This window comes from Pleurodeles waltl, chromosome 3_1 (genome assembly GCF_031143425.1).
Source record: "Pleurodeles waltl isolate 20211129_DDA chromosome 3_1, aPleWal1.hap1.20221129, whole genome shotgun sequence".
Classification (NCBI taxonomy): Eukaryota; Metazoa; Chordata; class Amphibia; order Caudata; family Salamandridae; genus Pleurodeles; species Pleurodeles waltl.
In genome coordinates, this window is record NC_090440.1 from 1,027,809,659 (window position 1) to 1,027,834,887 (window position 25,229).

Below are 25,229 nucleotides of genomic sequence, written 5' to 3' on the forward strand. Positions count from 1 at the left end.
GTAGAGTAGAGCGGCATCAAGTGAAGTGGCTTAGAGTGACAAACCAGAACCCATCAGTGATAAAGCCTGCCCTGGTGGGACACCGTTGTTTTTTTCAGTGGAACATGTTCACCTGTTTCATTGCTGACAACACATACTTCCATCAAATAGTATGAATACGTAACTTGTTTAAGGCTGTAGTATAAATAATGTAATTGTTTCTGGGCTCCTGTTTGTAGTTTTCCAGAAAGCAGTAATCTGTGTTGTCCAAGATTTAGGGAATGGTGCTACTGCACATGTTGCACATGGTGAGACCATGGCTCATTAAGTGTAGTTGTGTAGGCTATACTTTTTGGCTTTCCAGTGTGTGTTATTTTTAAAGGGGTTTTGTACTCTGACTTGTTGACTGCAAACAGAAAGCTCAGACATTCACTAGAGGGTCACATTAATCAAAATCCAAAAGTGCTTTAATAGAAGAACCTCAACATATTTGTTGGCATAGAAAGCGTGTGTACCTCCACCCTGCAGGTATGTTTTCAGGGTTATATTACAGCCTTGTAAATTGGAGCACAGGAGGAGCATGACCCGGCTCCATGAAGAGAGTAATCTGTATTTCTCTTGCTTTCCTATAGATGTTCTCACTTTGAAGTCACAGAAGAGAAAGTAAACACCAAGCTCCCTCAAAGAAGGAGCCTGACATTTGACATTTGTTTTTAAATGAACAGCAAATGTGACAAGATAAGAACAAGATTTATAAGCCTGTTTACAGAAAGTGAGATCCCGGAAGGATACATTAAAAAAGATTTGGGCAAGGACAGGGACAAACTCAAGATGGGCAGCCTAAAACAAATAGTGCCAGCAAATTGGAAGCAGGGAAATATTAGTTACAAAGCCGATGGTAAGCAATGGGCAGAATCTTTCTGAAAAGTCCCCAAGATGTCTTCAGAAAAGTAGACAGCTGCATTGTGTGGTAGGCATCAAACAAAAAAGAGTAAAAGTCACTGAAATCATATTGTTGCTTAGTTAGGTGTGTTTTTCAACATGGAGGTCAATATGCCTTTATTCATTCATTTAACACTCCTAGAGAGATGTGGAGGTAACTAGAGGTGAATTTTGACATTTTAATTATTTGTGCTCACCAAAAAATAAAAACAGCTGATATGAAGGTAAATGCAACTAAAGGGAAGTCGAAAAGTTAACCTATTTAATAAAAAATAGAAAATAAAAAAATTATATTTGAGATGGAAAATGTGTGACATGCTAGGGTTCTTTTAAACATTCAACTTTGAGCTGGAAGATTCGATGTATTCTTTTTAAGTTGTCTGTATAGTGACACTTCGCCTTAGAGAAATCCAAAACATCTATGGTAGGAAGGTGAGGTGCAAATTCATTGCACTATAAGCAATTACGTCTGAACGCTCACTTCTGCTGCTCAGTGAGGCATATGGAGTTTTTCATTGCTCTGCCGCATTAGGGAGTTATGATGTGATGGAAAAAACATCTCCACCACACCCGCAAACTGATGCATTTTGGCTTTCCCACCGTTGCTAAGGGGCCTGTCCCTAAAGTGATTCACGCTAATGTAGCGTGAGGTTTTTCAGGGGAAAAAAACCTCTGTGATATCTGTCCCTGACAGGAACCTCACTTTTCACCTTCCTTCTTATCATTCCTCCAGCTCATCCCCTTGACTTCTCCTATACGGCTCTGACCTGTCCTGGTGACCCTACACCCTACCCCTTCAGATGAGATGTCTTTTAGTCTAACAGATGTTGCGTTATTACGCCCTCCTCTAAATCAAGAAAAAACTCCATGTGCAGTGTGTAATTGTGTATGGGACAGGTACAGGAAACTGACTGTCATTTCACAGACATTTAGTGGCTTGCTCACATGCCTGACCCTAACCTAACTAATGCATGGGTACCACAACAATCCAGAGCACAAAACCTGCACAACCGAGCGAATGCATTTCACCACTGCTCTATTTCTCCCTAGCACTCTACTAACATCTCACATCATATCACAGCACCAGCCCTATCACTACACTACCATCCTCATAACCAGAAAGATTTATCATGGCACATCCACCCATCACTGTATTACCACCACCCACCAGCCAGAACAACCCCATGCCAACACTCGAACAACCTCCTGCAACACACTACCACACTCTGCACTGCACTGCCACCAACTGGTCCCTAACTACTACCCTTAGCACTGTACCTCTGCATCTTCATGACATAGCGCTACACTTTCACCACCAGCCACTCACCAAAATCCCACACTGCATCTGTCCCTTCACCCCTGGACAACTGTCCTCCTACACCACACAACTGCACCATGACCACCCTAACAACCTAAACACCCACTACAACTCACAGGATCACGTGTTTAGCACAGAACTATCACCTCTGCATCTGACTCCACCTCCCGAGACTCCCACACTACCACTCTTCTGCACCTCATTTGTGCGGTGCACTACTACCCCGAAAAAACTGCAAAACAACAATACAACAGCACTACCACCTCACAGGGCGACACCTCTACTTTCGCCCCTGCACATCCAACCACTACCACCATCATCACTAATACCCCAATACTGTACTGCTACTCTCCCCACCAGTGTCCAGCATTGAACAGATACCCCCACCACTGTCCTACCACTAAATAGCTTTTTAAATTGTATTTATTTATTTTAGAGTTCTAATAAAGCAATGTAACCCACGCAAAGTGCTGCCCTCGAAACTTGGAGATGGCCAAAGAGTGGATCTGAATCCTCATCCATGGTAAAAAAAAAAGATATGGCAGAAAATTGATGCAATCATTCTGGGTGTCCCTGCTAGGTAAACAAATGCCCTCACCCACCCAGCTGGCATGCTTCATCATTGGGCCCCTCCTCATCACCGTACATAGTGGGCTCCTTCTGCACCTCTCGTAAGAGGTTGGTGAGGAATATCTCTCAACTAGTAAGGCAACTGGGACCAGTAAAGAAAGATGAAAATGCTTAAGGGAGGATTACGTCATAGTTGGTTCATTGAGATCTCCCTATTGTCTTAATAAAAGAAATGCACCGTAAAGATCTGTGCAATATGGACCCTTAGGGGCCTGTTAACATTTTATTTATGGTCAAATTTGGTCCAGGGCATCCCTCAGGACTAGAGCCTAACCTATCTATCTCATGTTGTGCTAAATAGGAAGAGGAAGGATAAAAGTGTGGCTGGACTTTGCCTTTGTGGTGCAATAAATGGCTATTTCGACAGATGATTGCTAAAAATAAAATAGCTGGCTGAGTCAGTGGTGGCATCTGGTACCGCCCTTCCGGTGGTCACTCACAGGAAAACCATTAAGCAATCCACTTTTTCCTGAGCAGTCACACTGACGCGCGTAGGTTTCCCTTTTTTGAGCTTCACGGGTCAGGTGCTTTGTTGGGTTTACTGATTAAGCTAGGGAGGGCACATCCTGATGCTTTAATGGTGTGTGTTTTCCCTTCTCTACCAGTGAAGGGCCAGGTCAAGTAAGCATCTCTAAAGACTTCATGGATGGAAAACACAGTAATGTTGAAGCCGGCAGCCTTTACCCTGTCTTGCTAGGCCTGCCACTGACTGGATCTGTAAGTATAGCTGTGAGGGTGCCAAGCAGGACCCATGGATTTCTGCCTGACCTTCTCATGGAAAAATAGGACTGAAACCCAAATGTAAGGGATGCGTTCTCAGGCTTTTCTGAAATTTAGGAAGATATTTTTAAGCCTCAAGTGGATTTGAAGCGTTTTTCAGAAGGCAGGCCCATTTATGTGAAATTATCTCTCAGTCTTTCCGGTTGGCCCCTATGTTTACGTAGGCAGATCTCAGACACCTTAACTGATTAGCAGGAGCAGCTCGCAGCAAGTAGAAGGGGCGGGGTGGCGCATGGGGAAGGGGTGGCAGGGGTTGGGAATTATAATAAAATGTAAAAAAAAAAAAAAAATTTAAATCACTTACCTTAACGCCACACGCCGCTCCGATCGTGCTTCCCCTCACTGCAGGCACAGGCTCCCAGCCTGCCCTGCCGCCAATCCTGATGCTGCTCATAGCAGCGTCAAGATTGGCTGGGAGCGCCCAGCCAGGGTGCTCCCGGGCAGACTGGGAGCCTGTGCAGGCTCGGAGAGAGCCTACAGCACATGTGTGTTTGGCCGGCTGGAGACGGCTGGCCAAACACACATGCGCCCCCTCACGACTCGTCACCCGCGTGGGCCCGAACTTTTACCAATAAAAGTTTTGCAGCTGTTGCTGCTGGTGGCGGGGATGGGTGGGCGACGCTTCTCCGCCCTCAGGGAGTAACTGCCCTTGCTGATTAGAGGGCTGGAGGATTCTGAGTAGATCACCTGGCTCTCAGCCACAGACAGCGTTGAGGATATTTCTCCATCTCCACACTACTTGCCACACCACCGCCATGCCATCCTACTGCCACACACCACTATCATTCCTCACCCGTACTACTGCTTCCCCATCCAGCACACTTTTTAAATACAGCACCTGCACACCCACCATCACATTCCCTGCCTTGCTACTACACACTACTGCACTGCCAGTCACACCACGCCACACTACACCACACACCACCATCTCACACACACCCCATCGGTGGCCAGCGCACTCATCAGTCGCACCAACACAATGCAGAAACGGCCACTCTGTATCACTCAACTACACGCATACCTTATTTTCATTCGTGCTCATCCAATAGCATATTTTTGTGAGAAGCTAGATATTAGCTTTTTCGACGCACAGTCCTTTACAGTGTTTAAGAGTTTAGAGTGGCTCAGTATTGTTGAAGCACGTAAAATTACTATTATAGAAGGCGAATCTAAGGGTCCCCCCTGCGGTCGAAGCACATGACTAAACGGGTAAGCAATCAAATTTGAGATGAAATCAAATTAATAGACAGACTGCCATAGTAACTAAATTAATGAAAAGCAATCCTCAGGTGCGTCCATTGCATAAAGACTGATACCTCTGCAGGAGAAATCCATTTTGCTGTATTTGAAGTATCCTGTTCTGCATTGACAAACAGCTATTCCGTCAAAGTCCGTGCATTCTGACGTTTCTTTGTCACATTCTGGGTATTTCAGGTTACAGAGACTGCCGGCTGAAAACATAAAACATGCAGGGAAAACACATTAATCCAAACATTCAAATAAGCTCTTATTCTGATTTATATATTTATAAAGAGAAAGGTTGACAACGTCCAAGACCCTCTTGCCAAGTCTTAGATTTATGCAGTACCTCTGTGTGGCTGATTTCGTTGCTTTTGCAAAGCTGTTACTCACCTGTTCTATCAATGAAAACCACCTCCTATTTCTGCTCTAACGGCACCGTCTTGTGGTGAGGTATGGTACTTGCGGAGGGTAGTTCTAAGAAAATGAGGTAGGTAGTATCTTTGTGCTGTCATGACTGACTGAACCCCAAACAAAGCCTGTGTGATTTAGTACACAAATGTACAAACAGTAGAAGTGAGCAAAGCCACTGTAAGCTGGAGCCAGGCCCGAGCCAGATGCCTGGCTCTGGCTTAGCTCGAGTTCATTTTGGAACCTCATGCCCAAAACAAGCCATGCCTCCAAAATATCACGTGACCTAGTGGTTGTATTGCTGGCAATGTAACATAGGGAAGCAGGTTCAAATTCTGGCCTTGGGTCAGCACTCTCTGAATCCCAGCCGATCTCCCTGTGGCGAAAAATAAAACGCTAACTTTGACTGCTTTGAAGAGCTCTTTTGTCCTTGGGCAAGGTGCGCATTATATAAAACTGCTAAAAATAAAGTGGCATATTTACGGAAAGTGGCGCTTCACCAAGTGCAGCGCCACCTTCCTTGCACCCCTTAGCACCCTCCTACTGCCACCATCTGTGTGCCGTATCTAAAATACGGTGCACCATGGCGCAGGGTAGGAGGCAATAGCGCCATTTTTATTGACGCTATTGATGTGCTCTTCAGGAGTAGCGCCAAAATATTGGCGCTACTCTTACAGAGTATATAGGGGCCCAATATAAATAATGGAAGCCCCCTTATAACGCCTGCTTGGAAGCGGGCGTTAAAAGTGCTGTAAAAAGAGATGCAAGGAAATTTGTTAGATTTCCTTGCGCCATTTTTTCGACCCCCCTAACGGGGAAACGCCTCCTTTGCATAAATTATGCCTGGCACAGCGTAAAAATAATTATGCCAATGTGGCGCAAGGTGGTGCTAGGGGCTTATAAATATGCCCCAAAATGTGTATTCTTCCTTCCACCCACAATTTAGTATCATCCATTAACAATTAAGGTCAAAACGTACAAGTAGAAATACATCCAGCAGCTGAATATCCCAGTGTCAAATCGGATAATCTGGGATCAATCTCAGCTGCCCTGATTGACCAAATTAAAAGATTCTAGACAAAGAGTTTATTTCACTGAGCCTCCTTTTGCTCATTGTCATCTATGAGAGCATATAAGTACATGAGTTCAAGATGTGCGCTCTGCAAAACCTCTTGTGTTTAATTTAATACCCTATAATGAATCTAGGCCAGAAATAGTGTGTACGTGACAGGTGACTTGCCCTCTTGGTTCACTAATAGTGTTCTCCTCACAGCATGAAAAAATATGTTTCTGAGCACATGTTTACAAACTCTCATGCTAACAAATGCTCTCCAAATGATAGCCGGAATGTAGAACCAATAAAACATTCACCTCCAGTCACAGATCTGAGTTTAATCCATCAATTCTTTTGCTCACCATGCCACCCCAGTTTGGATCCAGCCATATTCAAATCAGTCTTGATCCTGTTCCCCATAGGAACAATCCAGCCTGAACTGCCAGGCCAGGTCAGGTCCTCCCTGGACCGAAAACAAGCATCTTGGGACCAGTTTCAGGGTATCACCCTTTGTCAGCCAGGCTGGCTTGAATCCAGTGGCATACTGAGCCCGGGACCACGTCTGGGCATACCCGGCGCACTTACGACGACAAAAGCAAACAAACACAAATGATGGACAGAATGTGAAACCAGTCAAACATTCACCCCCAGTCACAGATCTGAGTTTAATCCATCAATTCTTTTGCTCACCATGCCACCCCAGTTTGGACCCAGCCATATGCAAATCAGTCTTGACCCTGTCCCCCATAGGAACAGTCCAGCCCAAACTGCCAGCCCAGGACCTTCCTGGATCGTAAACAATCATCCTGGGACAGGTTTGAGGGTATCACCCTTCATCAGCGAGGCTAGCTTGGATCCAGTGTCATAGTGAGCCCGGGGCTTTGGCTTACATTCTGTTCCTCAATGGTTCTTTTTGCAATTGTTGCCCCAAGCGGGAAGGGTATGCCCAGATGTGGGTCCTGTGCTTGCTATGCTACCAGATTGAAGGTAGCCCGGATCAATCAATCATTCGATTTGTAAAGCGCTCTACGTACCCGTGAGGGTTTCAAGGCGCTGGGGGGGCAGTGGAGGGGGGGGGGGTACTGTTACTGATCGAAGAGCCAGGTCTTGAGGAGTCTTCTGAAGGTGAGTAGGTCTTGGATCTGACGTAGGTTGGTGGGGAGGGTGTTCCAAGTTTTGGCGGCGAGGTATGAGAAGGATCTGCCGCCGGAGGTCTTTCTTCGGATGCGGGGGACGATGGCGAGAGCGAGGTTGGTGGAGCGGAGCTGACGGGTGGGGGTGTAGAAGCTGAGTCTGTTGTTCAGGTAGGCTGGTCCGGTGTTGTGGAGCGCTTTGTGGGTGTGGGTAAGAAGCTTGAAAGTGATCCTCTTGTCCACGGGGAGCCAGTGAAGGTTTCTCAGGTGGTGGGAGATGTGGCTGTGGCGGGGTACGTCGAGGATCAGTCTGGCGGAGGCGTTTTGGATGCTTTGGAGGCGTAGTAGGTCTTTTGCTGGGATGCCTGTGTAGAGTGCATTGCCATAGTCCAGTCTGCTGCTGACGAGGGCCTGTGTCACAGTTCTTCTGGTTTCTGGAGGGATCCGCTTGTAGATTCTACGGGGCATGCAGAGTGTGTTGTAGCAGGAGGAGGAGACTGCGTTGATCTGTTTAGACAGGGTGAGGGAGGAGTCGAGGATGAAGCCCAAGTTGCGAGCGTGGTCAGTCGGTGTTGGTGGGGTTTCTAGTGCGGTGGGCCACCAGGAGTCGTCCCAGGCGGAGGGGGTGGGTCCGAGGATGAGGACCTCCGTCTAGTCCGAGTTTAGTTTCAGACGGCTGCTTCTCATCCATTCGGCGATGGATTTCATTCCCTCGTGGAAGTTGGTTTTGGCGGTGCGCGGGTCTTTGGTGAGCGAAAGGATGAGCTGGGTGTCGTCGGCATAGGTGAGAATGTTGAGGTTGTGTTGTCGGGCCACTTGTGCGAGGGGGGCCATGTAGATGTTGAACAGCGTCGGGCTGAGGGATGAGCCTTGGGGGACGCCGCAGATGATGTCGGTGATTTCGGAGCGGAAGTGGGGGAGGCGGACTCTCTGAGTTCTGCCGGAGAGGAATGAGATGATCCAGTCGAGGGCTTTTCCTTGGATTCCGATTTCTTGGAAGCGTGATTTCAGAGTGCGGTGGCAGACTGTGTCGAAGGCGGCAGATAGGTCCAGTAGGATGAGAGCTGAAGTTTCGCCATTGTCCATTTGGCGTCTGATGTCGTCTGTGGCGGCGAGAAGGGTGGTCTCAGTGCTGTGGTTTCGTCTGAAGCCGGACTGGGAGGGGTCCAGTATGTTGTTGGCTTCGAGGTGGCTGGTTAGTTGTGTGTTGACGATTTTTTCAATCACCTTCGCTGGGAAGGGGAGTAGGGAGATGGGTCGGAAGTTCTTGAGGTGATACCCTTAAACTGGTCCCAGCATGCTTGTTTCTGGTCCAGGGAGGACCTGGTCTGGCAGTTTGTGCCAGACTGTTTCCATGGGGAACAGGGTCAAGACTAATTTGCATATGAACGGGTCCAAACTGGAATGGCATGGTGAGCAAAAGAACTGATGGATTAAACACAGATCTGTGACTGGGGGTGAAAGTTTGATTTGGTCTACATTACATCCATCAACTGTTCTTTTTGCAATTGTCATCTCAAGTGGGAAGGGTATGCCCAGACGTGGGTCCCGTGTTTGCTATGCCACTAGATTCAAGCTAGCCTGGCTGAAGAGGGGTGATACCCTGAAATTGATCCCAGGATGCTTGTTTCTGGTCCAGGGAGGACCTGGCCTGGCAGTTCGGGCTGGACTGTTCCCATGGGGAACAGGGTTAAGACTGATTTGCATATGGCTGGGTCCAAACTAGATTGGCATGGTGAGCAAAACAAACTGATGGATGAAACCCAGATCTGTGACTGGAGGTGAATGTTTGATTTGGTCTACATTCTGCCCATCAACTGTTCTTCTTTTAACAAATACTCTCCATGCAGGAGCTGAGCTGAGCCTTGAAAGTATGTGGCATGTAAATCATGCAACAAAACTAAACAACATGCAACAAAAACTAAAGGTTTTTTTTGCGTGATTTACATGCCAAATACGTTCAAGGCTCAGCTCTTGCATGAATTTTGTTTCAGCTCTGGCTTGGCTCTTGTTGTCAATTTGTTGGCTAACCTACCACTAACAAACAGCACGGAAACCTAATATAGACAGTGTAAACCATAATATTTTTATTACAAATTGTAATCTTTGCTAAACAAAAGCAACAGCCCTATATTCAGTGAGTACGTATCAATGATACAGTATTTGAAATCATGACAGCCTAAAGAGCCTTGAAAAAGCCAGATCAGCCAGTATAGGGTCAAACGTGTTGACTGAACCCGGTAAGAGAACAAGAACTAAAGGTTCAAACAAGAATAAATCCCCTCATCTCATGCTACAAGCCTGCTGCTTTTGTTTCAAAAAGTTTACTATTTTCATAAAATATTTTGACTTACACTGTACATACTAGGTGTCTATGCTCATCATACATTTTCAACACTTGCTCAGGTATAAATTTTTTACAAAAGGTATTTTAAATACATGCCATTACCGAAGCTTCCTCTTTCCTCCATCGTATCATATGTAAATAGCTGTGAGGGTATATTAATGCTGGATGAAAGGTAAAAGAGGTTCTCCTATAGCTAGATAATCCCTTGTTTAAAATCACAACACAGAACAGTGTCTCGTTTATAACTTTAGGGCACATAAAACAAGTGCTGAGCAAAAATATAGGGATCAAATATGTAAAGACCAACAAAGACGCCTCATACAACAGGAGCACACATATTGAATTTATGATCAAAGTGTTGTGTGTGTGTGTGTGTGAATGCATTTTTATGTAGCCACTGACCTCTGGGCCGCTGCTGAGCTTAGCTGTATTGTTTTTGGGGTTTTTGGTCTGGGAAGAGACTCTGTATTTCATCTTGCCTTCCCCTCTTTCTGTATGTTTTTACATCGTTTTCACCCAGGTGCTCTGCCTGCTTTCAGTAGAGAACCATTTTACTGATATCTGGTCACTGCTGTGCTTAGCTGAATTGTTTTGGGTTTTTTTGGTCTGGGAAGAGAATCTGTAATTCATCTTGCCTTCCTCTTTTTCCTTAAGGGACTGCAAGACCTGGCTGTTCGAGCAGTAGCAGTGCCTCACCCCCTTTTATCACCCCCCGTCAGCGCCTTCAGACCCTCACGGGTGAGTAGTGCGCTTTACAAATTCCTGATTGATTGTATGTTTTACACAGTTTTCACCCAGATGCTCTGCCTGCTTTCAGTAGAGAACAGTTTTACTGATAGTCTCTGTGACAATATGGCATGGGCAGGGCATTTATAAAGCGCAACCTTCAGTCCCAAGGGAGCATCCTGAACATGAAGGAGTTCCACTGAAGCACAGGGGTGCAAACCTACAGGAAAGGTGTGTGATGTTTTGGAAGGCGCAGAACAAATAACTAATAACACCTATGCCACAAGGACGGTGAGAGAAAGAGAGCGTGAGCGCGAGTGCGGGGAGAGGGGAAGGTCAGGTGTGAATGCATGTCCATGCATTTGTATGTTTCAGTGTTTCCAATCAGAGTCCTCCAAGGAGTCATCAGAAGCAGAGAATCAGTATTGGAATGAAATATGCTATCTGTCATTTATTACAATTCCTATTAATCAACAAGGAAGCATTGAGTGATTTGCTGTCTGGGTGAGATGTATTCACATTTGGTAATTTGAGAGTTAATGCTGAATAAATCTCATATTTGATGTTGCCTGTGGCCATCAATATTTATGACTACGTTTTCATCACAATTAGCTTGTCTTTTCCTGCTCTGATCTGTCCCTTGTTCTTCTCCACTTCTGGGATACTCCAGAGATGAAAGGCCGTGGCACTGTGCTGTGTCCTTTCTCAGAAGCAACATTTACACGAAGAGAATGTCTTCCCAGTCATAGAGACTTCATCATATTGGCCATTCTCTTTTGATCAGTGCATTGATAACCGTAACCATGTTTGACTGTGAGGGTGTGCCTATTATAGAAAGGAGGATATTTCTTCGGCATTTGTGTACCTTTGTAGAACATCTGGTGATGGAGGAGCAGCCGGCAGTGTTTAGCTGTCTTGTCAGAGGCTTCACAAGATTTAATGTAGCTTTGCAAGCTTCTTATAACGTCATAGATGGTGACATTGGAGTCAATGGAGAAGATATGCTGCACAGAAAGAACGATATTATTGGGCTCTCTGTAAAACAAAGACACAGATGACTTGTAGATTTCCCAACTGCTTAATGGCTGTCAATTTCAAAATAAATCAAATGTTTGAAAAAAAAAATATATAATATTTGCTTACCTTGTGTCTAGAATTGAAGATGTGTTGTAGCCATCTAACACAGAAAGAGACCTACTGAACTGCAACAAAAATGTAAACTTTATTAATGTCAATGGAAGGTTTTTAGCTATAGTGACTGCTTTATAGTACACAAATTAGAAAGATACTGAATGATCAATTCTGCCTCAACTGTATTTAATATTCAAACAAGAAAGAGTTTTTGCACAACTCCGAAGGAAATGTCTTTATTACTCTTAGAGACAGTCTCTACTAGTTGAGGTGGATCCACTTCCAGACATGAACCTTTACCTCAAGGCATACTTCGAATAAACCCTGTTTTTTTTAACACCCCTACTCCCGCTAATATTGGAAATTAAGACCTTTCCCATCGTAAGTCATCAAGACCTTCACAGCCCAGAGAAGTTGAAGTGGTCTTTTCCATTGGAGGGAGGGGGACATAAGGCATGTGATGAAGAAGAGTGAGACTGATACGACTGTGGATCATTTGTAAGTAGTCAGTGAGTTCATTTTAGACCAAAAAAAAGAATTTGCTTTAGGGTCCTTTTATTTGTTCCACTCTGTACTAATCGAGGCAATATAAATATTATGCTTTGGGCTAAGCCAAGAAAAGCTACAACAGTCACAAGGTGCTGTTGCAATATGTGATTTATTTAAAACAAACAGAAACCAAAAATTCACAAATTTATTGCCTGTAATACATCAACATCAAACTGTGACACTGCGGTATCCTTCACCATCGACCTTCAATGTTGACAAACATGTGCCATTGTCCAAGTCGCAAGCCTGCACATTACTATGTAAGAGGGTATCACATTCCACCCAAAGATACTGCAATGCACTTGGTTATTCAAGAAGATGGAGCCTACATGTATAGAAATGCAACATGTTTAGTTCGTTTTCCTAAAAGCTTAGGGGCAGATTTAAGGAAAGTGGCTTCTTAGAGCTCCTTAGCACCCCACAACCGACACCATATGTGCTATGTATCCAGGATACAGCGTACCATGGTGCAGGGTAGGGGGCAATTGCGTCAACATTTTTGACGCTATTGATGTACCGTTCAGGGCTATCACCAAAATTTGGGCAATAACCCTGAAAAGTACATAGATGCCCATTATAAATACTCCCCCTTTGCATACATTATGCCTGGCACAATACATGCATTCCGCCAGTTTGTAAATATGACGTGGGGAAAAGGCTACCTTTGTGTCAAAAAAATGGCACAAAGTGGTGCTAAGGTGGTGCTAGGCCCTTCTAAATTTGGGCCAAATTCTATGGCCTCTGAATAGCAGGTATTTGAACCTCTAAAAAGTGAGGATCTGCTAGAAAGTTCCATGCTCCACTTTCCTTTTCTATCAAATACAGTTTTGCACTTAAACATGCATGTCTAACTTTTCCCAAAGTCAGCTGCTCCAGCATCAAACTTCTAATGTGAATCTGAAGCAAGAGCTTCCAACACTCACATCTGGAGCAGAATCTAGAACAAGCGTTAAAGCCACATAACACCGCAGGCCAGTCCTGTGTGACAGGCATTAGATAAGAGCTATATAGCACATTTAAATGACATAATTACCGCTATAACACTCAGATATAAGCATGCATGCAAAATGTAAGCACAGCTATGTGTGATAAACTCTGTAAAGTGAAATGCAAGGACGCAGCTAACATGGGTTCGGAGTCATGATAGTGCAAGTACCTGAATGTTTTTCGAAGTGTGATTGATAACTCCAGACAAGAAATACCTTAAAAGTTAATTTTAGTGGCCAATAAGTAATAAAAGCAAGCACAACCCAAAGGCTACAAAGGGTTGTTATTTTTTGCCACAAAGATGCCATTTATAAGGTTGTAATTTTCCTGTCTTTTTAGTAACTATGCTAATGGTCTACATCATTTTCAAACAGTTGAGCCTCTATTAGACTCACAGATAATTAAGATAATTCACACGTACACAACTGGTGCTATGAAGTTGTCTATTTGTTTTAGGTCGCTTTTTTTGTGTACTCTCTATGGGGCATATTTATAACCCCTAATACCATATTGTGCCACATTTGCGGCATTTATTTAGACGCAAATGTGGCATTAAGGTGGCATTTCCCACACGCCATATTTACAAAGTGGTGCAATGCTTGCATTGCGCCACTTTGTAAACTCTTGCACCACATTATGCATGTGCGTCAGGCATAATGTATGCAAGGGGGCGTCACATAAAATGACGCGATTGCCCCTACCCTGCGCCATGGTGCGCCATATTTTAAATACGGCGCACACATGGTGGCAGTAGGGGCGCGGAAGGAAAGTGGCGCTGCACTGGGTGCAGCGCCACTTTCCATAAATCTGCCCCTATGTATGTTTTGCCTTTCAAAACATCATCACAATTACTGGCAAATATCATGTGACCTGGATTCATCATAAATCCAGAGCCACAATTGCTAAAATAAACTGATAGAGCATGGAAGAACTGAACCCTGTCATCTCCTATGCTCATCTTACTACTTACTTACCTACAACCCAATGATCTCACGTCCACAGTTCCATCACTGGAAGACATCAGTCACCGAGAACATCATCTCAAAAATCTCCACAACTTCCAACAATACAGAAAGCTTCAACTTCAACAAAAGATCTTTGGAAAAGTATTAGAAAGAATAAGCAAACCCTTGAACAGAATGGCATTGTAGCATCATTTTAAAATCTATAAAGCTGTGCTTATAAAGGCAAAAGTGTTAACTACACCCATCACATCAGTAAAACTATATGGCCAACTAGTAGACTTCACCACATATTCACCAAGTTCTTGCAATGAGAATGACTAGCTTCCCTAATCGCCCATGCACACGAGGTATATGACTTCCTAGCTGACCACATCAGCACCAAAAATAACAATCTGGAAAGATATCTTGAGGTAAAAATTAGAGGTCTGACAAAACAACTCACACTTCACCACAATCCTTCAACCTATTTTTCGACAGTCTACTCTTCTTCAACTCTCTTCTGATTACTTTGCCAGTCTCACAAAAGCATTTGGCCCACTGGGATCACTGGCAGACTCCTGTACAGCTCAAAAACCCAAGGACATTTTCGTCAACAGTTCAGTTGCCATCCCAGCCAGAGCTGTCTTCACCACTCCTTGAAACCCGGCGTATCCCCGGGAGAACTCCAAACTGCCAACATCCGTCCAATTAAAAAATAGCCAATGCCCAAGTGCTCCTCTCTAATTGTTGTCCAACCTGCAATGCACTTCTAATTGGTAAATTGATGGAAAAAGATGCCTGCACATAACTATCATCACAAATTAAAGAAAACAGTATTTTTTCCGGCATCCAAACGGGATTGCAACTGGCCGAAGCAGAATAACCGTATTTAGTGCAACATGTGGCGCTGTTAGTTCTATGGTGGACTCACATGGGCATGTTTGTTACTGGGACTTTCTGCTACATTTGATTCATGCACTCACCTCTGCACTCGTAAGTTTAAGAGTCCCTATGTCCCTCTGTAAATCAGGCCCTAAGATACTAACTGGCTGTAAATGGACCAACTACCACCCAGACATCCTATGGCCAAAGGGACTTGGCCCACTTCATAACCCATCACTTTAATTAAGGATTCTAGATGTAACTATGGATACAAACCTCCTCCTGATTCCTGGATTCTTTTACATGACGAGATGTATATACAGAGTTTTCCCCCAAAGACTGTAAGCCATCATCAACATAATACTCTTGTATCTAGACTGCGCCAACGGGATATATAATTACAGAGAACACAAAAACATAGTAACAGGACAATTTCGCAACCTAAATATGTCATACATTTCGCCTGCACTTTAGAGTTTATTCTGGCTGGATGTGGCTAGACCTCTCACTTTAAAAGAAATGTGCATAATTCATCGTGCCATCCACTGTTCGGGTCCTTTCTTTCTTCAGCAAAACTTCATACACACCACTAATTCAGAGCTCTTCAGTCTAGGCTGGCCCAATTCTTGTCAGTCTGTTCCTTCAATAAATCTCACACTAGGGGAAATGCATTCTCAATTCAAATGGGTAAATTATAAAACTCATTGCCTGCAAGAATAAGATATATTTACAGCCATTTTGAAATCCATAGACCACTTAAAGCCAGGCTCTTCCTACTTTCAATTACTATCTTATAATAAAGATCTAAAGTAAAAGGCTAGGTATGCGCATGTGCTGCTGTCTCTCACGTGTCCTCCTACATCATACTTATGTGCAGTAACAGTGTCCAGCCATGTTTAAGGCACCTCTCATGGAGGTCTAAATAACGTGTCCAACCCTGCACTCTACAGTGGCGCCCAGGATCATGATGCCAATCGCAGCACTTTCCCTTCAGGGTTACCGAGTGTTGTATAAATAACACAGTGTAATACAACAAAATAAACAAAACTCTTCAGCTAAAACGCCCCGCTTCCACTACTTGCCCAGATCCCCATGTGAAGGTTTAATCCATTTTGCAGAGCACACTAAGAACTGGATGATGGCTATTGTTGCATTAGTGCACCTATTATCAGCAAGCACAGATCCTGCCTTTTCTATTTTACATGCACAGATAATTTTTGCCGTAATCCATTAAACAAAAAGGACCCAATAGTTCTTCAAAGTACACTATTTTGTGGTGTTGTGCGGTAAGTGCATTAAACTTGGATTTTTCAAAATGGTTGTTACGACAAGTAATCAATTTTGATTTTTATTATATGCAAAGGTATTGAAAAAACAATTCCTTCTCTGTCACACGGTAGCGAAGAGAAGCACTGTTACACCTAGCGGTTTCCAATTGGTGGTCGCATGTTGTTTGTAACCGGCCGTGGTGTCATATTAGGTTCATGCAGTGTGAAAATCACCCGAAACATGGTACTAATGGTCATATTTAGAAAAACATTCAGTTGATTGCTGTTATTTATCATTTATATATCGCAAAATGTAGATTTAGTATGGTATCACATCGTTTTTATGGACACAGACACACTAAAAAACAAAGTTTTGTGTCGTGGTTGCACAGCCCTTGGCACTTTCCAACCAGGAGAGACATTCGTCCACTTCCGATTGTAGCCTGGAACATCGAGTGTGAAATCTCGAGTTACAAGTCAGAGAACTCCACATTTATAAAACTTGAAGGTATATATGATCAGGGTACATATATGGGAAGCATAGTATATCTACAATACATCGCTGTTGATAATTTGCTCCTCAGTATTTTGGCTTCGATATTTTGTTAACATGAGATTTCACACTCGATATTTCATACCTAAAGGTACTCTTTCTACTGAATTTATATCCAGTTAATCCATGTGCACTACAAATCACGAGAAATACATTTACAATTGTGAGTTACCAAGTTCAAGGGATGTGCACCAGACGCGCACTGAATTCCCCTGACCACTCCTGGGACGCACCCTCTGCTGGGAATGCCCAGCAGCATAAACAGAGGTTAAGTTGGTCATTTAGAGACTGGCGAGTGAGTGAGGTGCTCCCACCCCACCATACTTTCAGTTTCCACCCCTTACTTAGTGGTGGAGTAAGCACGGGGTATCATATGGCGAAGCCTCAGCTGGCTACACCATCAGAATCACTTTACTTGATGGCCCATTTGGCTAAGGACCGCCCAGTAATGGTAGCCCTGTCCTAATGAAGATATTGTAATTGCCACTAGTTAGCCATGCACGAGTCTGCCAGTTGAGGCAAAAGGATGAAAAGGAACACCCAGAGTGAAAAGAACATGTTGCCCACTCTGCATTCAACTGTGCCCACAGTGCATCCACCACACTGGTAGGCAAAGAGATTACTGCTAGGCAAGCAACGATCTGTTATTACGAATGGTGGGCCGCCTTTCAAAGTTTAGATCATTCCCTATTACTACACACTACATTTAAGATTCTGTAGCAACAGAAAATCCTCTTATTTGAGAGATCAATGCTAACTCTGGTGCATTTCCTCCACTATGGTGAAGGAAATCCAATTGGTGGATTCGTCTTCAAATTTAATATTTTCGGAGGATGCCAGTGAGCCTGACACAAGATGCTGCACCATAGTGCAGCTCTGTGGATTGAGATGAAATATCCACACATAATCCTGCATTTATGCACCAATCACAGCCAGAAAAGCTGCGCCCTGTGATGGCAGTGACCCACGGAAGTGGAAGCAATGGGGAAAAGAAAAAACGTGCTCCCCAAGGGGCCACAACTGCAATAAACCTGCCTCGCCACCTTTGTGGCCTTACAGCATGGTGGAGGCACTGCACTACATAACGCAACTGCCTGCTCTGAAACGATGGAACTGAGGCCCCGGGACTATCGCTGCTGCCGATAGACTACTCCCCTGACTACCGATTGGGCAGACTTGGATGGTGTGCTGAGGAAGTGGGAAGCTGCTGCCTGCGACATGGATGGCATGAGGGCCCGGTGAGTGAGGCCTGGCTGCTGCTGGGAAGGTGGGCACGGGCTACTATCCCAATGTCAGCGCTGTGCGGAGGGGGTTCTGAGGTTGAGGCCTGTTGCGCACAAAGCCCATAACCGGGATTGGAAACCACACCTTGTGGGCGGTACCTGCAGAGCACTTTGAATCGCCAAGGCATCTGCATCCTTGCTGCAAGGAGTGCCATGGAGGGGACTGCCTGGTTGAGAGACTCATTGCCTCCACACTGCCTGGGTGAGAGACGCTGGGAAGATGGCTAATCCCCCTGCGGTGTGCTTCTGAACAGCCCCAGTGGGGGCGCGCTACTTCCGTGGCTGGCGCTGAAGAGGACTGAGCCACAACAACAGGTGCAGTGATTAGTGCCTTTATTGCTTGGTTTGTGAATATTGCTGCTGCAGGCAGTACCATTTGAACTGCTTGTAATATGCTAAAATGTGGAAAAAACATTATATGTTTTTAATGTGGGAAATAACATTTAATATGTTTTGAATGGACTCAATGGACTCTTCGTTCCGCAGTGACAGTTGCCTGTGGACCGAGAGCTGTTTGGATGTTCCTTGTCGTGGGTTCATTGTTCCTATGATGTTAAAATAAACATAATTTTGGAGTTACCTATTTGCTCTGGGCTGCGTTCATCATTCTACCTCACCACAATACTGCTGTGGGCCTGTAATGATATGTGAGTTTTGACCACTGACTCCATGTTGCACTTAGCTTAGCAGCATACCGTCACATTAGTGACCACAAGATCCGTTCTGCCTATTGACTTTATTTTAGCATTAGACACTGCCACGTTAGAAGCTGCAAGTAGTTTTCCACATTGTACAATATGCACGGGTTTTTATTCCTCATGTTTTGTCCCAGCAAGGGCTTAGGCTGATAAGAATGTACCCAAATGGCAGGGAATGGACTTGTTTTGAATTGGCACCTTGGGATTGTGGCCAAGTCCCGACGTGTTATTTTCAAAAGCTTGCCTAAAGCAATCAGCATTTTTTGAATAAATAAACTTCTGCAGTGAGAGGGAAGTTCTAGAATTTTCCTCTCATGTTTGTTCAAAGTATAAGAGGCTGAGGCCAGATGGACTGGGGATAGAGAGTGTTTGCAGATCGCAGGCACATTCAGGACGCTAGAGTGTGCCATCCTTCCCGTGAGGATAATTGATGCCTCTCTTCTCGAGCCATTCTGGAATCTGGTGATCTGATGCTGAATAGGAGGGAGATGAAGCAGTGATGCCCTTTTCTCATGGTTATGCATATTTTTTAATTCATTATTAGCTTTGCATTATAATATAGATACATATATTTGCTGTGTATATTGCAGTGGAGAATCATTTGTACATTCTTTAATTTCATTGCTGTGACCATTTTTGAACATGTGCTTTCAGCATGCTAATCTCCTTTGAGGAACCTTGCGTAGTGAAATAATAACTGTCTTCTTTGGACTAAGAAGTGCATTCCAGAGATTTTTGTCAGTGCATGAGTGTTTCAGCTCAGTCATTAGTGAAGCAAAACAGGGCCTTAAGCGGTGTTGTATAGCCTGGGGCCTCTGAAGTGTTGCGGAGTAGTGCAATCCTTGGGCATCCGGTACACGTGTTGGATGCCCCCTCTGTCTGACCTGTGTGTTGGGTCTGAGGCGACCTTCATACTGGCAATGCTGAAACTGGAGGTACTGTGTCGATAGTGGCAGCATGGGGAGTGCTGGTTGGTACGCACTTCTGAACACCCCTGTTGCTCCACTGCGGTGTCCTACTGTATCCTGTGTCACTGTGTTTTTCGGATTATGTCCCCCAGTGCTTCATGCTTACACCTCCAGGTTGAGTGGGCGAACCCATCCAACCACGGGGATAGCAACATTCCCGCCACACCGTGAGTCTAAGCACACCAACCATCCCCCAAGGGAGACAGTATCGGACTATGAACAAGAAGGACCATCACAAGGGGGAACGTCGTCGGAGTCCACACTCTTAGCCATCTGGCAGAGCCTGCAATCAATTGATAGCAAAACTGATACCTTCAATCTCAGGATGGATCATATGGCAACTAAACTTGATGAACAGGGGGCATGGATACCAGAGGCGGAGTAGCGCATATCCACGGCTGAAGATACTTAAGACCACGCAAGAAGCTTGTCTCAACATGGAAGTGGTGACAGCAATTATTCAGACCAAAAACGAAGGCCTCTAGGTGCACACTTGTAGAAACAATAAACATATTATTGGCCTTATGAAAACCACCAATATGGGGAGGATAGAGCTATTTGTTGAACAATTGTTGCCTGATGTCTTTGGCACCAATCAGTTCTCTAATATGCTCAATGTGGAGTGAGTCCATAGGTCTCTATGCTGACATGGCTGCCTCAGGGGACCCCCTGTGCCCTGTCATTGCACGGCTACTGAATTATTGTAACCATGATGTGGTACTTTGCCTAGCCAGGGTAAAAAAACTATCCGTTATCAGGGCAATAGGCTTGCTTTGTTTTCCTTGATTTTACCACATCGGTCTAGGCTGCACTGCACAAGTTTCTACCAGCTGCAGCAGGCTGGTGTGGGTTATGCCATGTTGTACCCAGCACAGCTGCACTTCGACTCAAAAGACAAGTAGAAGACATTCTCGTTGCAGCAAGCAGCCTCAGATTTTTTTAAGAAAGCAGGAATTGGTTGCCCCGCTTCATCAGATAAAACTGCTTTACTGGTATTGGGGCACAATGGGGAGAGGTTGGAGATTCGGCTGGGAACTGTAATTTTGCCTCTCATCGCACAAAGTCATGCCATGCTGAGAGTTTGGGTCACTGTCATGCACAGCTTCAGATTATATCTTTAATGATATGGGAAGGGTTGGATTCCTGATCACCTCTGCCACCCGTAGGCTTACCGGATCTCTATTTGCACACCAGTAGTTTTGCTTTGTGCCTTTTACGCTTCGTGGGCAACTGTTTTTTTTTTGTTAACACTGCGTGGTTTGTGTTCATGGAGCTGCATATTTAGCAAGTTGGGGACTCTGAAGAGGGAGGAACTTGTAGTTTGACTGTGCTTGACTGCATAATGTGCTTAACTGATGCTCTTTTGAGCCTTGGCTGTTACTATTGTCTCATTTTAGAGTTGACAAACTGGAAGTATGCATGATAATAACAGCCCCACTGCAGCTTCCCTTACTTACCCTTTTATCATGGAAGGTTTGAACATCCCAAAAATAACTAGACAGGCTTATTTAGACCATCAACATTTGCATGTTGCATTCATTCAAGAAACACATTTGTCAGACTATGCAGCCAGTATGTCCTCCAAATATTTCACATAAGCTCATGGGATGCTCATTTTAATTAAGAGGGGTGTGCTGTTCAAACTTGTACATTCCAAGGCTGATGCTCACGGACGCTATGTGATTGTGCAGGGGCGCCTGTGAGGCACAATGGTCCCCAAGGTCAACACTTATGGGCAGGACACGGATGATCATGACTACTTTACAATGGTCTGCCAACAGGGGGACGCCTTGCGCTCTACGCCCTTGGTATGGGGGATAATTTCAATTTAAGCCTTGATCCTCTGCTAAATAGGTTGGCGACAACAGGGGGAGCAGAGTAAATGTGCGGCTCAGGTTATGAGAGACGGAATGTTGGAGTTTGGGGTGATGAATGTGTGGCGTGTCAGGCACCCGGTGGTATGGGAAGGCACATTCACCTCATCTGTTCATGGCTCCTGGTCCCAAGCAGACTACTGGTTAGCTTTCAGGGAGGTTCAGACTTGGGTGGGGGATGCTCAACACCTTCCTAGAACACTATCCAAACCTGCACCAGTATGCTTGACACTGACTATTCCCATCCATTTTCCCACACAATTCTGCTGGCGACAACAACCCTCAGCTTTACTGGATCCGGCGTTTAGAGGGGATAAAGTGGTATTTTTTCTCCTTGACAAAGACTTGGTTGAGAATACAGGCACATTGTGGAGGCCTTTAAGGCCACCATTAGGGGGGGTCTGCACTGGGGCACAAACAGGTATCCTGAAGGATATCCGGGCTCACTTGCGGACCACTGAACAAGCTCTGGGTGCTGGAATGTGACTACGAACAGTTCCCAACCCTTTGTACTCTGGCAGCTATTCAAGAACTGATGACTGAATATAACGAGATGGCAGAGCAGGAGGTGTCTCGCAGGCTGGTAGCCCACACATATGGTGAGGGGGCAGACCCAGTCATGCTCTGGTTGCTAAGCTTAAGAACCCCAGAGCGATCTCTCAGGTTGTGCATATTGTCAGATCAGACAGTGCTTTGTGCTTAGACTCCCTGTCCATCCTGGCGGCATTCTTCGATTTTTACACAGACCTGGACAACTCCTGGGAGCCGACTGATGCCGACAAAATAGCACAATACCTCGAAGATATAAACCTGGCCTGGCTATCCCCGGATCAAAAGGAATATCTCACTCAGCCCTTCACGTTGAAGGACATTAGGGATGTAATTTGGGGCCTACCGAACAATAAGACCCCAGGATTAGACGGACTCCCCAGTGAGTTTTTTAAGGAATATGCTGACTTGCTCTTGCCCTATTTGCCGCAATTGTCAAAGAAGCCTACGCGGCACAGCAGCTGCCCCCCCTCCCTCAGAGAGGCGGTTCTCATCAGCCGCCTAAGCAATATGACTCATATCCTCCGTAATCTCTCATCAACACTGACACCAAAATTCCAGCCAAATTCATAGCAACCAGACTCCAACCATTACTTATCAATATGATTCTGCAGAACCAGGCAGGGTTTATACCCACACGTCCACTACTCAGAATATTGCACTACTTCGACCCCTCTGTGAAGGCTGTCATGGTCCTGCTGGACGGCGCTAAGGCATTTGATTCTATTGCCTGGCCTTATATGTTTGCAATATTGCAGAGAATGAGAAATCCCCCTGCTTTTATCAGCTGGATATGGCGGTTATATATGGCACCAGCTATTCTGGTGCACGTTAATGGTCTCATCTCTGACCCAATCCAGATCTCCAGAGGCACGCGGCAGGGCTGCCCCATGTCGCCGATCCTCTTTGCCCTCGCTCTGTAGCCTGTAGCCTCTGTGATCAGGCAGCAGCACGCAGTGACAGCCTTGCAGTTTTGATCACTGGTGATTTCGTTATATGCCGATGATATGGTGCTATATCTCCGCGACCCTGAAGTCCATTTGTGAATGTTTGCGCTTTGAGCGGCACTCGGACTGAGCATCAATTAGGGAAAATCGTATGTCTTACTCCTTACCGTTAATACTACACAATACCCAATGGAGTTTCCTCTGCAATGGTGCTCCGAACTGGGTAAGCTTTGTCTGTCACTCAGGATCTGAAGACACTGTCCCTTTTATCGGCTGTGGGACTCAAGGTGATGGGTGATGTCTACCCGGACAATCATTTTGGTCCCCTTGTGTATCTGTTGCAGAGGAGCCACCGAATGTCCCTATCATACTTCATTTGTATGAGGATGAGAGCAGCTCTGCCGGTGCACTACCTTTCCTTTCCACAGCCCCCCTAGTTTGAGGCGCTTCAGACCCTTCTGACCAGGTCCACCTGTACGGGCCTTATTACTGTCCTGTATGAGGTGGCATAGGCTGATGAGGCACAGGCTGCTAGCACCCTGCTGGACAGGTGAAACGCTCTGTTAGATACACATCCAAATTGTATTTGTCATACCAAAACATGACTTGTAAAAAGGGAGTCACAAATCTGATTGCAAACTGAGAACAAATGTTTGTATGCTGCAAGTAAATCGGTACATTTTTATAACCGCCCACATAGATTCAAATTGACATCTACAAATGCAAAAATTAAAATACTGCCTTATATTTTGTGTTATCCTTTCATCGTGGACAATATTCTCTATTTTACAATTATCGGTATCATACCAATAAAAGTGAATGTTGTCCAGTAGCACACTATTTCGATCAAGTGGACCAATAGACACACATTAATACATATGACAAAACAGTATGGAATAAAGCATCCCTGAAGATGCACAGATGGCAATATGATATTTATTACCAATTTGGCGGGGTGGAGGGGCATCTTCCAGAATCTCATCAATGGTAATATATAGGATATTACATTCAGCTTTCTACTACATATATCAACCATAGATGAATTAGGCATATTGCCAGATTTCGGACACACGATAAGCTAAAGTTGCAAAATCTTTAATTTCAATGAATAGACAATATATGACAAAATTATTCAATTCAATCTCGGTGAACAACATTTTGTGGGTGATTTATTAGAACTTACCATCTGTATTATTTCTTCTTCAGTGTCACTGCTGCCCAGGTGCTTCCCATCACTGCTGTTTATGAAGCTGCTTGATATTTTAATCTGACCAATGAACGTCCTCACTGCAAATATGTTCAAAAATCAGACTTCAATGACAGTTTTGTGGAAAATGGCTGAGAGTACCTGGTCAATAATATTGAATTTAACACCGTCCAACAGGACGCTGCATATGAATAAAATGCACATTGACTTAACTCCGAATTGGCGACTTAATGGTTTAAGGCTGTACGAAAGCAATTCATATCTCAGTCGGACAATCATAAGAATATAAATTCGATAAAAAAAGTCAGCATAACAATGCATCATAAAATCACAAAAGAGTACCAATAATCAAACACTGATTGTTTAAAAAAATAGTTGATTAGATATACATAACAGCAATCATTTATTCCTCCAATAAATTATTTCACTGCAATACAAACCTTGCATATACTTTTTGTTATAGTGCGGGTAATGGTACTTACCATGTATGGTAAATACCCTTCTCTAGTGTGACAAACTTGTAATGAGGGTCATTTGTATAAAGCGTGCCGAGTGGTTCTTGGCACAGACAGCCCTTGTCAGTCTTTGGATGTGGCTAAAATAACATTGGTGAAATAATCATACTGAATTTATAAGATTGGGGGCGCTCTACTGAGCATGCAAGGGAATAAGGCCTGGGGGAGTGAGAATAATGTGCTTGGGGGTGAGCGCATATGCATGCCAGTGTGTGTGTGCATATGCATGCCAGTGTGTGCGCATATGCATGCCAGTGAGTGCAAACATGCACATATGTGTGTTGTCAACGTTCCATACTTAAAAAACATGTACTA

The 25,229-nt window shown here is 44.6% G+C and overlaps 1 protein-coding gene across 1 annotated transcript in view; it reads right to left on the reverse strand.

Moving 5' to 3' along the window:
- HEG1 (heart development protein with EGF like domains 1) overlaps nt 1-25,229 on the reverse strand; it is a 215,594-nt gene that overhangs the window by 44,567 nt on the left and 145,798 nt on the right. The window contains exons 5-8 of the mRNA XM_069224283.1: nt 24,376-24,479; nt 11,703-11,761; nt 11,425-11,594; nt 4,966-5,100 (exon numbers count right to left, since the gene is read on the reverse strand). Coding sequence (XP_069080384.1) covers nt 4,966-5,100; nt 11,425-11,594; nt 11,703-11,761; nt 24,376-24,479 — 468 coding nt within the window. The remainder of the gene's footprint in view (nt 1-4,965; nt 5,101-11,424; nt 11,595-11,702; nt 11,762-24,375; nt 24,480-25,229) is intronic.